Genomic DNA, 16,415 nt, shown 5'->3' on the forward strand with positions numbered 1-16,415 from the left:
CCCTGAGCCTGTGCAGCACAGAGACAGATGTTCCAGAGGAGGAAGGCTTCGGTGCTGAGGTACAGTGATAATGTCTCTGAGGCAAAGCATATATATATATACTTATACTACTATACTCCTACTTACCTGTATTCGCCAGATGTACGATGTAGATGGTCACAATATTAATCCATATAGTTAAAAATACAAGAATTTACAAAAAAAATAATATATCTGTCCGCCTCTCTCTATCTCAACTATATCTATATATCTCTCAATCTATATCACTAGCTATGTATATGTATCTATATCGCTCTATCTCCTTACCTATATCTCTATCTATTTCTCTACATAATTGTTAAAATTTATCAAAACCTTTTTTTCAAAATTCCTGAATTATTTTCCAATTAAACATCGTTTAAACTCCTAATCTAGTATTTGTAAACACCACATGCACATTATAATATTACAGTACCAGATACTACAATGTAATTATAAGCACTTATGATTACTTTTTAAGTGTTTAACATATTAACTTTTACAACAATAACTGTATTGCATTTCCTATCCTCAACTGCTGTGTAGACAAAGAAAAGATTGTATTAACATTATAACGTTATAAACACAATTGTAATATCCTGAGAAAATGTTCTGAGATGAGGTAAAGAAAATAATACTTGTTTGATATGAAACAGAACAACTCAAATGAAACTCACTTAGAAAGAAAAAGTATCAAAAGTATTTAATTGCTAAAAAAAAGGGTGAAAGTTACAATGAAGGCAGAAACATGTTTGAAATATTGAAAATCAAGATCATAAAAATATGTTTTGAGCAGTTTGTTTTTACAGAGAATGTATTTCTAATATGTAGCCGGGGTTTGTTCCATATCTTTGTTGCATAATCACAGAATGCTGCTTCACTGTCTATATATTTTTTTGCAGTTTTGTATACTACATGTGTATATATTGTATTTTGATTTGCACACCCCTGGTAGACAAAGAGTTTGTCTTCCTTTGTCTCATGTCCTTTAGGCCCTCGTGTGAATGTGCTAACTCTGACTTGAGATTGGTTGAGACTTGTCATGCTATGCAGAAACTGTCTAGTAGGATTTTCTGTCCGAGTGTGTACATTTTGTGTGTTTGTGTGTGTGTGTGTTTGTGTGTAGCCCCTGGCCTGTACCTGAACCTCTGTATAAGAGGCCCTGTGGTGTTGTGTTTAAAGCTCTTGCACTTGAGGCTTCCAGGAGGATAAATCTCAACAGAGATTGTTTCCCCCTCAGGAGACATCGTCCATGTTTCCCTCGGCTACGTGGCTCCACACACTCAAGTTCACTTCCAGAGAAAATCTGAGAAAGAGGGAAAATTCAGCATGTGTCACTAGACAGTGTGTCTGAAGTGCACAGACGCACAGCTGTGTGTTAAATGGGTTGACACACGGTTTAGTTGTTGTCTTTTTCCTTTTACGCTCTCTCGTCTCCCCCTCTGCTCGGTGCAGGAATAAAAAAGGAGGAATGTTGTAATGTTAATAGAAGCCATCTGTTGTGTATCTCCACTTCTCTCTTTCTTTCACTTCCTCGGATGCTCTCTCCTGTCATTAGACTCTGGATTGTTCTAGATTAGCAGAACAGTGCCAGTCAGCAGCTCGTCTATCTACTGATTCCACTGAAGTCTATGTCTGTATGTGGAACCCATATCTCAAGGACTGTTCATCTCATTGGTTTCACACTTGGCTTGTGTATTGTTAATGATCCAGGGAATTCCAGTTCTGAATTTGGTGATACTTGGACACACGATACATTCAATATTGATCAAAATTATAAACAGAAACAATTGGCGGTGCCTTCCATCTCCAGACTGAGTTGAATCCTTTGCTAAGTCCTCAGATAAACTACAATTACACTGATTGGTGGTATTTACCGTATCAGAAACCGAGCTTCCCGGATGATGATCTCCGTCGTGGCAAAAACAATCACTTCCTCTTGCGCAAGTTAGAAGTAAAAGCACATGTTTGTTTTGTTGCTGCAGTGACTAGTATTGAAATATTTCAAGATTTTGCCGATTGATGAACAGACTTTGAAGTTTTTGACATCTAATGTATGAAAAAACAAAAAAACACCATTGAAGTAAATCATTTAAACCTATTCATGAGCCAAACAATAATAAAGCTGATTAAATCTCAATTGCAGATAAACCAGGAAGGATGAGCACAAACTTCCCTCTGCACCATAGACTGTTTATAAAAATCTCTCCACAGAATGTCCAGCACGCAAACAAACAAAAAGTGACGGTATATTAAAGAACTGGTATTATTCCTATGATTAAGAATAAATCTGAAGTAGCTCCGGAGCACTAACACAGGACAAGAGAACAGCCCAGTCCATTCAGGCGTGTTTACAACGAGTAAAAGGCATCGTGTGGAGTAACTTTTGTGTTTTCCTTCCGCAGGCGTGGCTCCGTAAGTTCGGCTACCTGTCCCAGGCCAGCGGACAGATGTCCACCATGCAGTCGGCTCAGATTCTGTCCAAAGCCATCAGCGACATGCAGCGCTTCTACGGACTGGAGGTGACCGGCGAGATGGACCCCGGCACTGTAGCGTAAGCTCATCATTCTCTGAGTAGCTGTGGTTGTTTTCATGTCTCACAAACATACACAACGCTTTGTCTCCGGCGACCACAAACAGGATTCTGTGGGATGTTTTAAGAGCACGTAGGAATTTGCTCATCATTCATTTGCTCTATTTTATTTTCATGCATCTATTTGTATAGATGGAACAATACGAGGCCACAAGTTAAAGCAATAAAACCACATCTGAGCAGCCACACATCCTGGATCCATGTGTTGCAGGGAACTGGTTGTTCTCCTGCACACAATGACATTACCAGTTTGATGTGTTTAAATCACCACTGACGGCTGAAACAAGGCCAGCTCTTAATAACCCTTCTTTTTTTAACGATGATAAGGTTCATCGTGTAGCTCAGTTTGTTTTTGTTTATATCACTTCTTCGCTAATGAGTTTATTGAGACTATTATGTCATATCCTCATATTCCACAGTGACCTTGATTCACTTTAGTCGGCCATTGTTTTCATACTGAAAGCTGAAGGAAATATTACAAGGTCTTAAAATAGCAGTTTGTCATTTTAGAAAATAGGTCGTGTTGAGGTCTTGCTTTCAATTGGTAGATGAGAGTATTGATACCGCAAATATGATGCTACAGGTAGGCTAGCTGCTGGTTAGCTTAGCTTAGCATAAAGACTGGCTTTAGAGAGAAACTGTTAGCCTAGCTCTGTAGATAGATGTTACACTAGAAAACCTTAAACAACACATTGTGAGGTTTTGTTACCTTTGGACAGTTGTTTCCCATGCCGCGTTCCATTAAACCTCGGGACTCAGTAATTCTGAACCCCCAAGTCGGAAGTTGCAACGGGAACGCCCCCTCAATTCGGAATTACGACTCAGCTAAGCTTAACTAACTGGCTACAAGTTTTAGCATCACATTACTCTACAGATATTTGACTTAATTGTATTGGTCTAGTTTACGAAATGTAAATGTGTTTTTGCACCTAACAGCTTATTGTGTGTTTATTGTGTGTGTTTGTGTGTTTGTGTAGAGCCATGCGCAGACCACGTTGCGGCCTTCCCGACAGAAACCCCGAGCGGGCGGTTGACGGTGCGAGAAAGAAGCGCTACACACTCACCGGGCAGCAGTGGAACAAAGACCACCTCACTTACAGGTTCATAGCACTGAGATTTAACAACAACACAACAACGAGTTTAACATAGTAACCTTAACGCAGCCCACCTTCTCTTCTGGCTTCAGCATAGTGAAGCAGCTCATCCCCCCCTCGCTGGGAGAGGACCTGACGAACGAAGCGCTCACTAAGGCCTTGGCCGTGTGGAGGCGTGTCACCCCCCTCACCTTCGAGGAGCTGCCGATGGAAAACGACATCAGGATCAATGGCAGCCGGACGGAGCTCGCCGACATCCTGCTGCTGTTCGCCTCTGGTTTCCACGGCGACATGTCCCTGTTTGACGGCGAGGGGGGTTCACTGGCACACGCCTACTACCCCGGACCAGGAATTGGTGGGGACATACATTTTGATGCAGACGAGCCCTGGACACTTGAAAACCACAATCCAGACGGTCAGTGGGTTGATTTTATTCTTTATTCCCGAGGGAACTGATCTTGAACTCGTTTCTGGGACAAATTGTCAATGTCCACAACGTGAGGGATTGATGCTATGCTATTAAAATGTTAACTTCTGAAGCTTGTTAGTGTTATTTATTACCTTAATTAGATTTATGTGTTTTCTTAAGTCTGGGAAATGTAAACACCATCTTTGTACTGTCAATCATCATCATTTGCAAAATAGTGGGAAAACTTCATATTGTGTGTTTCATAAAAGTTGAACCAGATCACAGAGATCACATAGGAAACTAGAAGAGTACTTAAGAGAGCTCATATTTCCTTCTGGGCCCAACACTCCACTTTTGGGACAACATTTAATTTCCTTATATCCAGATTTAATTTGGATCTGTACACGCACACTCGTAAATATCAGTCCCCGAACCATGTCTGATTCTTTCTGTTAAAAGCTCATAATGATAAAGGAAGTAGAAGCAGTTCCTGGATCTGTCCTCTGATCTGCACAAAAATGTAATTAGCTCTTTCCTGACCCAAATCACATCCTCCAGTCGTTTTTTGGAGTAATCCTGCAAACTAAGAGACAAACAAACAACTGCAGACGAAAACATATCCTCAATTTCCGCGGTAGCAATCTTACGTCAGAGTTGTTTTTTACATGTTACTTATTTGAATCCAACTTTATGTCGGCGCTATTTAATCTATCAAGTATCAATCATCATACGTATGGTATTTGTTGTATTCATTTTTTTCTCACATGCTGTGTCTGTGTTGCAGGTATTGACCTCTTCCTGGTTGCCGTCCATGAGCTCGGTCATGCTCTGGGCCTGGAGCACTCCGATAACCCCAGTGCCATCATGGCTCCTTTTTACCAGTACATTCACACGGACAACTTCACGCTGCACGAGGACGACGTCCGAGGAATACAGCACATATACGGTGAGAGGCCCACGCTGCTCGGATACACCTGTTCCTGTGGGGCTTCGACAGTCACAGTTATTTAAAGCCACTCGGGGGCTAAGAAAACCACTGAGGTACTTTAATAGTTTTGCACTGAGACTCGTCACATCCTCTGCAGACTTCAATCAGATGTCAGATTGGCCTGTGTACACAAAAAGTAGGATGTGAAAACGCTTTAAGATAGATAGATAGATAGATAGATAGATAGATAGATAGATAGATAGATAGATAGATAGATAGATAGATAGATAGATAGATAGATAGATAGATAGATAGATAGATAGATAGATAGATAGATAGATAGATAGATAGATAGATAGATAGATAGATAGATAGATAGATAGAAAAATATTGAGGTAGAAAGAATAAAAACAGAAACACAAGATAAATAGGTAGATAAGGTGCAGTGGCAAGATGATGGTAATATTACTGATGATATGATGGTAATGTTATTGTTAGACAGTATATAAAAATAGTACAGTATATATAGTATATGCAAATTAACTAGTAACATATCAGTCATATCCAATGGAGCTGGAAAATTACGCTCCCACGCAGCTGTTAGGAGATTTAAGCTTTAAATGATTCATATTTAAAGCAGAAATGGTTTCACGCTGCCTGAGGACGGTGCACAGGGGACAGAAGGGAAAACAGAAGTCTCCAGGTCCCTCCCAGTTCTCGTTGCTGCTACACTGGGAGGGCTGTGGCTCTCAGATCACTGGGAGGCTGGCCTACACAGTGTCGCTGTAATTCGAGGTTATATCCCACTCCGAGGAAGACTAGATTCCTTTGAGACACACATGGCCGAACCGCACACAACACCAGCAACAGCATGTCATGCATGCCGTTATGATGGTATCATGCATTCCCGGTATGAATGGATGGCATTGTTAATTGCCGGATAACATCTTTGTGTATGTGCGTGTGTATTGGATACAGAAAGAGCTCATATGTAAATTAAAATGTATTGTTTGTACACGTGGGTGTGCTACTGCAGTGGCCCCTCTTATTAGAGCTGTAATTACAGGCTACACATCTGAATTAATCCCAGACATTGTTTATACCGAGTGATTCTTCGTCTTCTACAGAAAAACAGGGATTTTCTAGTGAGGTTGAACGTTTTTCCCCCTCTTTATTTACCCCACATTTGTTTCTGTTCGTTGTTTCGTCCTGGTCACATCTGTGGTGTCGCGTAACAGATCCAAAATCTGATTCATTTTGGGAATGTTGTCAAAAGGTTTACTTTGGCAAACTCTGAAATCTTTCCACACTCACACACACGCTGGTGTCTTGCTGTGCCTGAACTCCAGATCTGCACCAGAGGAACTTTTTTGGCAAAGATCTGGTCGGTTTTTCTGCTGTAAATTCTCTGAGGGAAATGTTTGGACTGAAATTAAACAGTAGTTTCCCTTTATTAGGCAGATCTTGAATAAATGACTGTGAATGAGGGAAGCTCTGATTAAAAAAGAAAAGGATCTAAAGACTCTAAATAGACACTGACGCAGGATAAACATTTCTCCTCTGTGGAAGTTTCTTCATGAAAGCGGCGGCAGCCTTGTAGTTTTCTGCCTCCAGGTTAGTTTTTCCTCCTCATCTTCTCATATGTTCCCGTCCATAAATTGGAGGAGGGACATGGGATCAATTCATATCCAGCTCTGGAGCTTTTTGCTTTGTTACCTGCTGTAAAAGAGACCGTTAACTTGTGAAATAAGACAGTATATATATATATTTTTTAGCATTTATTGCTGTTCTTTAAAGCTGCACTAATCAATTTTTATATCAACAATGGATCAGGTTCCATCAGGGACTATGTGTTATGTGAATGGGGTCAGACACGGTGATACTGTAATACTGCAGCCAAAGAGACAGATATATCCCCCCGTGGAGTCTGTGGAGCCAACACAGACCTGAGAGGACTTAAATTCACCAGGTGGATAAAAACAATGACTCCATGTTCATTATATCAGCTTCGTAACAAGATGGACAGAGTTGAGTTTACAGTTGCTTCCATTAGTCCCAAATGGCCACAGAGGAAAAACCAGTTGTAGCATCAACAGAACTGTCTCTGCCACTGGACAACAACCTTTCAACTGACAGCGTCGTCTCTGTGTGTGTGTGTGTGTGTGTGTGTCATGACTCATACTGTTTATCTGTGGGCCTGAGTCATGCATGTCAACAAGTGCCGAAGCTAAAGCTGTGACGGTGCGGTGGCCACAAATAGATCAAGGTATGAGCACGGAGAAGTGTCATAATACGTTGGGTTCAAACTGTAGGAGGTCTAAAGACGTCATGTGAGGGGCGGTCCTTCAGATGTGGACCAGGGATTTGCATAAAGATAGCGAGAAGAGAATCTGGGCAAGGTTCGCTTGGACCACCTCCAAATGGGGTCTCAAACCCTTCCTGTCCACTTGTGATGGATGTTAATACCAGACACACTTCCACCCTCAGCTGCTCGTATAACAGTCCATTATTCCTGTGATTCTTTGGGGACATAGTGAGTTCTACAAGTCTCTCAAATCCAAGTCCATACCACAAACTCAGGAAGAGTAGAAGTGAAGTAAAGCAGACTTGAGCAAGTTACCAAAAATCAGGGAAAAATAGGTCATCTGTGTGGCTCCAAAATGTTATTAGATTGTACCAGAGATACTGAATTTGAGTTCCACATCTTACTGGCGGAGTAACAGGCCAACAGCAGCCTGGATATATTCCTAGAAATGTTTCTGGCCCGGAGTCTCCTCGGTGCATCTTTGAGTCCATCAGCTGTCTCTGGCTGTTACATAATTTAATGTATCTATGTGTTTTCCTCTCGTAGCAACCGGCAGCGCTCGGTTTTCCAAAGAGCTGCAGCCCAGTCACAGTCGGACGTTTTAGCCGCTGCACAAAATGGAAAATGACTTTGTCTTTGTGCGAGAGGGAGATAGAGAGGACACTGTGCGGAGAAGGGAGGAGGGTTTAAAGCAAATTCCACACAGACGGGCTGGAGGGTTTTATTTCATATTTAATTTCAGCTGGAAGTTGTTAAAGGTATTCAATTATGAACGGTGAAAGTCGATTTTTCCCTTTTTTAATTTTTGAAACTTCCTTTCTTTCTTAGGTCCTCCTCTCTCCACTGGTGCCCCGCCCACTTCTCCTCACATCCCGACCTCCACTTCCCCTCCTGAAGATGCTCCCACTCCCGCTCCCCCCACCGATCCCACACCTGAACCCCCCAACCCGACCCAGGATCCCCCGGCCCGCCCGGAGCCGACCCCTACCTCAACTCCCGTCCTCCCAACCACAACCTCTACCGTCTCAGCGCGTCAACCAGAACCTGTCACCCCACCGGTGAGAAAGGATGACCCTCCTCGGCCCCCTGCTCCTCCTCCTCGGCCCCCTGCTCCTCCTCGGCCTCCCAAGCAGCCTGACAACCAGGCCCCGGACATCTGCGATGGGGACTTCGACACGGTGACCATGCTGAGAGGAGAGATGTTTGTTTTCAAGGTGAGCATCTGCAGAAGTTGTGTTAAAACCAGGTCCTTGTGTTGGGTTCGACATTTATAAGCTTCATCCACATGGTGTGGATCAACGGGCGTGTCACAGCCGCCTGGTGTTTCCACGACCTCTGACCTACACAGGAAAGTACATTTCCAACTCTCCGAACCGACAGGACGCAGCTCAGAGTCACAACAGGATAACGTTGTGTAAGGGGAATATGTTTAATGAAAGACGACCAGATGAAACACATTATTATTTCATTTCCTCACTCGTGCAGGGTCGTTGGTTCTGGCGGGTGCGGAGGAACCGGGTCTTGGATAACTACCCCATGCCCATATCGGTCTTCTGGGTCGGCCTTCCCACTGACATCGACGCCGCCTATGAACGCCACGACGGCAAATTTGTCTTCTTTAAAGGTTCGTCAAAGCTGTTTATTGACAATTTAAAAGAATTTGCTGCTCTGCCTACATCGTGGCCCCATGCTGGTTTATTACATCAAGAGCCTCTTGGAAAACTATGCTGAGCATGTTTATAGTTAAGTGCTTTAGGGCACAACAAAAGGTCAGATCCACAGCTGCAGAGTTGACGTGTGAGCTCCACAAAGACAAAATGGTGAGAGGGACACAAATCTCTGCTTTGATTTGTTCAGACTGAAACTCTGCAAAATCTGCAGTTTTCGTCCCCCTCCCACCTCAGTGTGATTCATGAGGTGATGGTAATAATTCAACACAGCTATAACTCCGTGTATCTGGCACGCACTCTCTCTCTCTCTCTCTCTCTCTCTCTCTCTCTCTCTCTCTCTCTCTCTCTCTCTCTCGCTCGCTCTCTCTCTCGCTCTCACTAATAATGCCCTGGCCTCCTTTGTGTGTGTGTGACTGTCTCACTGAGTGTATTCTTGTGTGTGTGTGTGTGTGTGTTACTGAGTTCTCGAGATCCGTGTGGCAGCTGTTACTGGCCCAGTATGCTCCCAGTCCAGCTGAGCCCCAAAAGGCCTCATCAGAGAGGTGGAGGATTGCATCAGCCTGCTCTGCTCCAGATGTGAGCAGCTGCAGAGCTTTCACTTCAGCAATGAGGCCATGTTGGGCTTTGTCGTGCATTTTCAGGATTTTTTCTTGCTATCGATCATGAATTCATTCAGCGTGAAGTGCTGCGGGATCCTAACTCAGGAGTCTTGGATCAAATACGCATGAAAACCTGCAGAAATTACTTAAGTACTGCAGCAGACGAAACATCACTTGATAATATTCAAACAGTATTTCAACGTCAGTGTGCAGTGACTAGTGAAAGCCACTGTGTGCAGGCTGTATTGTTGAGTGCAGTGTGTTGCGGTGTGTCGCACCCTGGCAGTGGAGGTGGAAAGTGGCTGAATGTGTGTCCAAAGGTTAGGGTTCGGGGAGAAACTGGCTCCCACAAAAGTAAATCTTGGAAAATCAGTGTTATGCCTACATTTTCTACCTTGCCTGTCCTTTCCACTTTTCCTCTGGAGTGGGTAAACCCCATGACATATGCCATATGTTCTAGTCATTGCTTTTTCTCCATGTGCCAACGGGTTTTGGCCCCTTTTTGTTTCTGTTTCTCTCTTCATCAGCTTTTTTCTTGTATTTCCATTCTCTTAGTCTAAGCCTGGTACTGGCATGTGCATGAATGTTATACTATGTGTGTCCCCATCTCTCTAGAGAAACATTGGTCCTTTTTGTCCCTGCAGATGACAGATACTGGGTGTTCAGGGAGGCTGATGTGCTGCCAGGATACCCGCAGCCCATACACGAGTACGGACAAGGAGTTCCACACAATATAGACACAGCAATCTGGTGGGAGCCCAACGGATACACATACTTCTTCTCAGGAGACAGGTATATCACTGACACATGCAAGAGTATGCAACAGGGGCCTATTTAGACGGCAAGCATGGAAATAGATATTGTCCCAGTTGTCGTTAAACTCTATAGATCTATATACTTCTTTGTCCGTCTGTGTGCAGATACTGGCGATACAGTGAGGAGACCCGGACCACAGACCGTGACTTCCCCAAGCCAATCAGCAGATGGGGCCGGATTCCTCCCTCCCCCAAAGGAGCCTTTCTCAGTGACGACGGTGGTAAGTAATGACTTTTAAATCCAGTTTTTATTCGAGGAAAGGGAACGTCAGATAAGCCCCCTGTTGGTGAGACAACAAACACGGAAAGCTGTGCACACAATGTTGACCACAGGAGAACAGAGAGAGTGAGCAGAGGTGGAGGGAGGGAAGGAAGGAAAGGTTAGAGTGGTGATATGGGGTGTGTTAAAGACAGAGAAGGGAAAGCTTGGTTAGGCTGGAGCAAGCGGAGCAGAGAGAAGGGTGAGAGGATGAGAGAGAGAAAGAGAGAGAAGGGAGGAATGAGAGCTCTGGTTTGAGGGTTGGCAACATCCTTCCTTTTGGAAATTAGATTTGTGGCAAAGCTGCTCTGAAAGCAATCGCTCAGTAACATTCAGATCTTATCTCCTTTTCTAATGGTGCTCCAAATCTGTTTTTTTAACACACAGTAATATTGACACCCTGAAATCTATTTACAATTTTGTCATTTATTTAGTCTTAACATTCCCGTGTTGTGTTTACAGCCGATGTGAATAATGTCTGTTGAATGGAAACTCTTCTCTTCCATGTTTCCCATGTCACCTGAATGCAGCATCAGAGTGGAGCTATCAAACTGACACGGTGTGATTATAACTTATTTCTCTATCTAAACTGATTTCAAGCTACAAGTTGCTGCTTGTTCTTGAGGTTATTCTGTTCTCAGCTCGTCACTGGGACTCAGGAATCGGTTTTATAATCAAAGACAACAAAACTTATAAACTAAACCTAAACTTCAGGAGTTGTATGAGTGTACTAGTCCACTAAAGGTCGGTGGTTCAATCCCTAGTTCCTCCGATGCAAGTGCCGAGGTTTCCTTGGGCAAGACAAACCAACCTGATATTGCTGGCACTGTGTGAAAGCAATATCACAATGTGTGTTGTCGTGAGATGAATGTGACGTCTCCCAGTGCAACCATTTAGTTAAACATGTGACAACACACCGATTAAAAAAACACTCCTCTCGCAAACAACTCATCTTCGCGAAATGCAGAAAAGCAGGAAAAACCCTCTCTCTTCTTCCTGCTCTCAAACACAACAAGCTCCACCCTGTCCTGATATTTATCTGGCTCCTCCTCTGCACAGATCTGTAAGTATAAGGACAGGCTCAAACAGCATGGTGTGAAATACGGGAAATGAGTCACTCAAGTAAAGTGAACGAGAGCAGAAGGAGCAGCGACTTGTTTTCTTTCTGAGCGCAGGCTTTGTTTCTGCTCCGAGTGAAACTCTTTGACTGTCACTGTCACGGGGGTGAAATGGCGCAACAAGAAAATCAACTGGACGGAAAACAATTCTGCTGTTCGATCTGTCTGGATCTGCTGAAGGTTCCCGTGACTATTCCCTGTGGACACAGCTACTGCATGGGCTGTATCAATACCCACTGGACCAATGAGGACAAGAAGGGAACCTACAGCTGCCCTCAGTGCAGACAGAGCTTCACACCGAGGCCTGTCCTGGTGAAAAACACCATGTTGGCCTATTTAGTGCAGGACCTGAGGAAGTCCGGACTCCAAGCTGCTCCTGCTGACGGCTGCTGCTACGCCGGAGCTGAAGATGTGGCCTGTGACGTCTGCACTGGGAGAAAACTAAAAGCCCTCAAGTCCTGTTTGGTTTGTCTGGTCTCTTATTGTGAGAAACACCTGCAGCCTCATTACGAAGCAGCTCCGTTTGAGAAGCACAAGCTGGTGGAGCCCTCGGAGAAGCTCCAGGAGAACATCTGCTCCCGTCACGGCGAGGTGATGAAGATGTTCTGCCGCACCGATCAGCAGTGCATCTGTTACCTCTGCCCTGTGGATGAACACAAAGGTCACGACACGGTGTCAGCGGCAGCAGAAAGGACCGAGAGGCAGAGGGAGCTGGAGCTGAGCAGGGAGAAGATCCAGCAGAGAGTCCAGGACAGAGAGAAAGACGTGAAGGAGCTTCAGCTGGAGGAGGAGGCCGTCAATGGCTCTGCTGATAAAGCAGTGGAGGACAGTGAGGAGATCTTCACTGAGCTGATCCGTCTGCTGGAGAAAAGAAGCTCTGATGTGAGGCAGCAGATCAGATCCCAGCAGGAAACCAAAGTGAGTCGAGTCAGAGAGCTTCAGGAGAGACTGGAGCAGGAGATCACTGAGCTGAAGAGGAGAGACGCTGAGCTGAAGCAGCTCTCAGACACAGAGGACCACAACCAGTTCTTGCAGAGCTACTCCTCCCTGTCACCGCTCAGAGAGTCCACACACTCATCCAGCATCAGCACCCGGCCTCAGAGGTTCTTTGAGGATCTGATGGTCGCCGTGTCAAAGGTCGGAGATCAGCTTCAGGCCATTCTGAGCGAGACACGGACAAACGATTCACCGACGGTGACTCCGGCTGTTGTTACACTGTCCCAACGAGAGCCCAAGACCAGAGCTGACTTCCTAAAGTATTCACAGGAACTCACACTGGATCCAAACACAGCAAACACGCGTCTCTTATTATCTGAGGGGAACAGAAAAGCAACATTTATGAACAAAAAGCAGTGTTACCCTTGGCACCCGGACCGATTCTCGATTTGGTGTCAGGTCCTGAGCAGAGAGGGTCTGACGGGACGCTGCTACTGGGAGGTGGAGTGGAGCGGAAGAGGAGTTTATGTCGCTGTCGCCTACAAGAACATCAGCAGAGCAGGGAACTCCTGCGAATGTGGATTTGGACTCAACGACAAATCCTGGACGTTAGATTGTGACCGATACAGTTATAACTTTTACCACAACAATCTCAAAACTCCACTGTCGGGGCCGCAGTGCTCCAGAGTCGGAGTGTACCTGGATCACGGCGCCGGCGTTCTGTCCTTCTACAGCATCTCCGCCGCCATGACGCTCCTGCACAGAGTCCAGACCACGTTCACTCAGCCGCTCCATGCTGGACTGTGGCTTTATTACGGAGACACAGCTGAGTTCTCTGGCCTCAAATAGACTGGAGGCATTTTAAAGAGATGTACATTTCTCTGCTTGAACTTCTTTGGTTTCCTTGTTTGTTGTTCACAGCTTGTTGACATATCTGCTTTGCACCTGTCCATCAAAATGTCAAATGTACATCCGTGTTTGTTCAAGTGGCACCATAGTAACTGGAAAGACTTATTCAAACTCGGAATTTAACATAATTATAGTTATAATAACAATAACATATCACATTTATAGTATATGGAGGTTTTTCTATAGTTCTTAAAGACTTAGGTTTAAATGTGAACTTGTCAGAAATTACTTTTTACATTGCAAATTGAATCTCTCAAATTAAATCTCTCACAAGTGCCTAACACATAAATTCAGACATTTTTTTTAAATTACGTTTCAAATTATTAATATGTCAAGTCAACCCTGACCTTTGCTCTTCGTCATTTGGAATGATGTCAACATATTTTGTTTTTAGCTTCCATGTTTTTTTTTTCACATTCTGACTTATCAACTTTTGTTTATTCAGCTTTAGTATTGCAAAATCTGGTGTTTTTCCAAATTGTGAAATTCTGTGTGGATCCAGATGATGTTTTGGACTCTGTGAATCACTATAAGTATTTTTATTGGGTTACATCTTTATTGGGTTACAGTACAATAACAGATATTCCTTTCTGCTCTATCAGAGAAGGAACATTTTGCCTGTGGTTAATGTAAACAGTTTACAGAAAATGTTTTTTGTATGTGTCTGATCTAAATACATGTATTTGCACTATGGTGATGAAGTGGCCAATCAGCCTTGGTGGAGGTTTGTGCCCTTTCTGCCCTTCTAGCTGATATTTAGCTTTCTCATGGTTTTGAGTGGGGACATATTTTTGTAAAACTTATTGCTTAACAGCTCTGGACATGCAAAAGTCACTTTGGTTCAAAATGTTGGAAAGTTGGACAGAGTGAGAATAAACTGGTCCCTGAAGAAACATTCCTGAGTCTGTGAACTTAGTTTCACATCAAAAAGACAAATGGTCGAATAAACGAGGCTTCAAATCTGTTGTTCAAACAGAGAACTGGAAATCTTTCGAATCTTTTCTGTGTTTTTTTTGCCTTTAGCCTGAAATGACTAATTCAGCTTTTCTAAAAGGTCAATGAAGGTGTAGATCAACATTTTAGGAAAGACTGATTCCAATTGATCTATTTTTCAATTATCCTGATGCATAACCCTCGATAAGACGGCAAATTTTGTACAAACCAATAAACCTTGTTATGATGATCTCTTTGCTTCCTGTCGATTCTACCACTGCAGTCATTCATGCAACATTTCAAAAGCCTCCACCCGTAACCTATCATCCTCGCCTCCCCACTCCATGAGCTCCTTGTTTTCTACTGGGCATCATTCTTTCAATGCTCCATTCTACGTGAGTCTTCTGACCGAAATCTCTTTTATCTCCCTCTCACGCAGCTTTCACCTATTTCTACAAGGGCAGCAATTACTGGAGGTTTGACAACCACAAGACGGAAGCAGAGAAGGGCTTCCCTCGCTCCATCCTGAAGGACTTCATGGGCTGCACGGGCGCTCCGGACCCTCCGCCCGACACGGACACGGAGCAGGAAGCCAAAGACAAACCAGTGAAGCCTTCGGACCGAGGCAAAGACGAGAGCAAGGAACCGGATCAAGACACAAACGCAGAGGAAGACACCAGCTCGAAGCCCGACATCACGGACGGAGAGGACGACCAGGACGTGAACGTTGTGGTGTCGATGGCCGACAACGAGTCAAAGATCATGACTCTGATCATGGTGACTGTTCCTCTCGTGCTCATCCTGTGCATCCTCGTCCTCGTCTACGCCATCCTCAGGACTCTGAAGAACAAAGAACCGCCGAGGGCCTTGGTGCACTGCAAGCGCTCGCTGCAGGACTGGGTGTGAGGCACAGAGGTGGAGGAGGTGGAACAGGTGTTGATCATTTGTGCGGCGCAGTCGCTGGCATCACATTTTTACACACGACTGAAAGAGGCTTTGACGCAGTGCTAAAGTCTGACAAAGCTGAGGAAGAGTCACCTTTTTGAATCCCATTCATTGTGAGAACTTGAAATAATCCTAAAGTGGTAGAGTTGGTGCCTGTGGACCGACAGTATACATTTCCTTCTAGCGGCCTTGAGGTTTTATTCCTGTACCTCCCTCTGTGCCTTTCAGATGTCTCACAACATCTATTTCTTAGAAAATCATCCCTGTTTACATCACAACTTAAAATCACCAAATGTGTTAAAATGCACAAGACTAATCATACAAAGAAGGGACAGTTGTTGTATTTGTAGTTTAAATGCAGAAAAAGTCGATAATGCACATACATTAACCAGAAGCACACACACACACACTGTACAAACACACAAACATGTGCTTACAGCTATTAAAACACAAAGTGAACACATTTACTAATAAGAACAACTTTTTATTACATTTGAATCAACAAGTTTGACATTTTCCTTCTGAGAATTTGCACTTTTCGTTCTGTTTTTTGTTGTTTTTGTTTTATTGAGGTTGCTTCACTGCAGACATGAGTGTGTGTGTGTGTGTGTGTTCGTGAAAACTGAGTTTATCAAACACACACCCACACACACAAACACAAGCAGGAGAAGCTTGTCCTCCGACCTGTGCAGGAATGTCTGACAGCTGTGTGCGTCCATGGCTGCCCTTCTCCCACTGAGCCCATTTTGTCTGCCCTCACACACACACACCAGTATCACATGATCTAAAAAAAAAAAAAACACCTCACTGCACTCATGTGTGCATGCATGTCCACATGTTCACACACACACACACACACACACACACACACACACACACACACA

At 44.0% G+C, this 16,415-nt stretch overlaps 2 protein-coding genes across 2 annotated transcripts; both read left to right on the forward strand.

Moving 5' to 3' along the window:
* The first annotated feature begins 6 nt into the window (after window positions 1-6).
* On the forward strand, window positions 7-16,405 carry mmp15a (matrix metallopeptidase 15a). The gene is made up of 10 exons (XM_061075960.1): window positions 7-59; window positions 2,424-2,572; window positions 3,589-3,711; window positions 3,798-4,120; window positions 4,899-5,060; window positions 8,176-8,561; window positions 8,833-8,971; window positions 10,261-10,408; window positions 10,537-10,652; window positions 15,026-16,405. Exons 2-10 carry the CDS (start codon window positions 2,469-2,471, stop codon window positions 15,490-15,492), a joined length of 1,968 nt encoding a protein of 655 aa, XP_060931943.1. The 5' UTR covers window positions 7-59; window positions 2,424-2,468; the 3' UTR covers window positions 15,493-16,405.
* LOC133008698 (tripartite motif-containing protein 16-like) lies at window positions 11,920-13,593 on the forward strand. Its single transcript, XM_061075961.1, has one exon. The coding sequence runs from the start codon at window positions 11,920-11,922 to the stop codon at window positions 13,591-13,593; it is 1,674 nt and encodes a 557-aa protein (XP_060931944.1).
* Window positions 16,406-16,415: the final 10 nt, after the last annotated feature.

This window comes from Limanda limanda, chromosome 8 (genome assembly GCF_963576545.1).
Source record: "Limanda limanda chromosome 8, fLimLim1.1, whole genome shotgun sequence".
Classification (NCBI taxonomy): Eukaryota; Metazoa; Chordata; class Actinopteri; order Pleuronectiformes; family Pleuronectidae; genus Limanda; species Limanda limanda.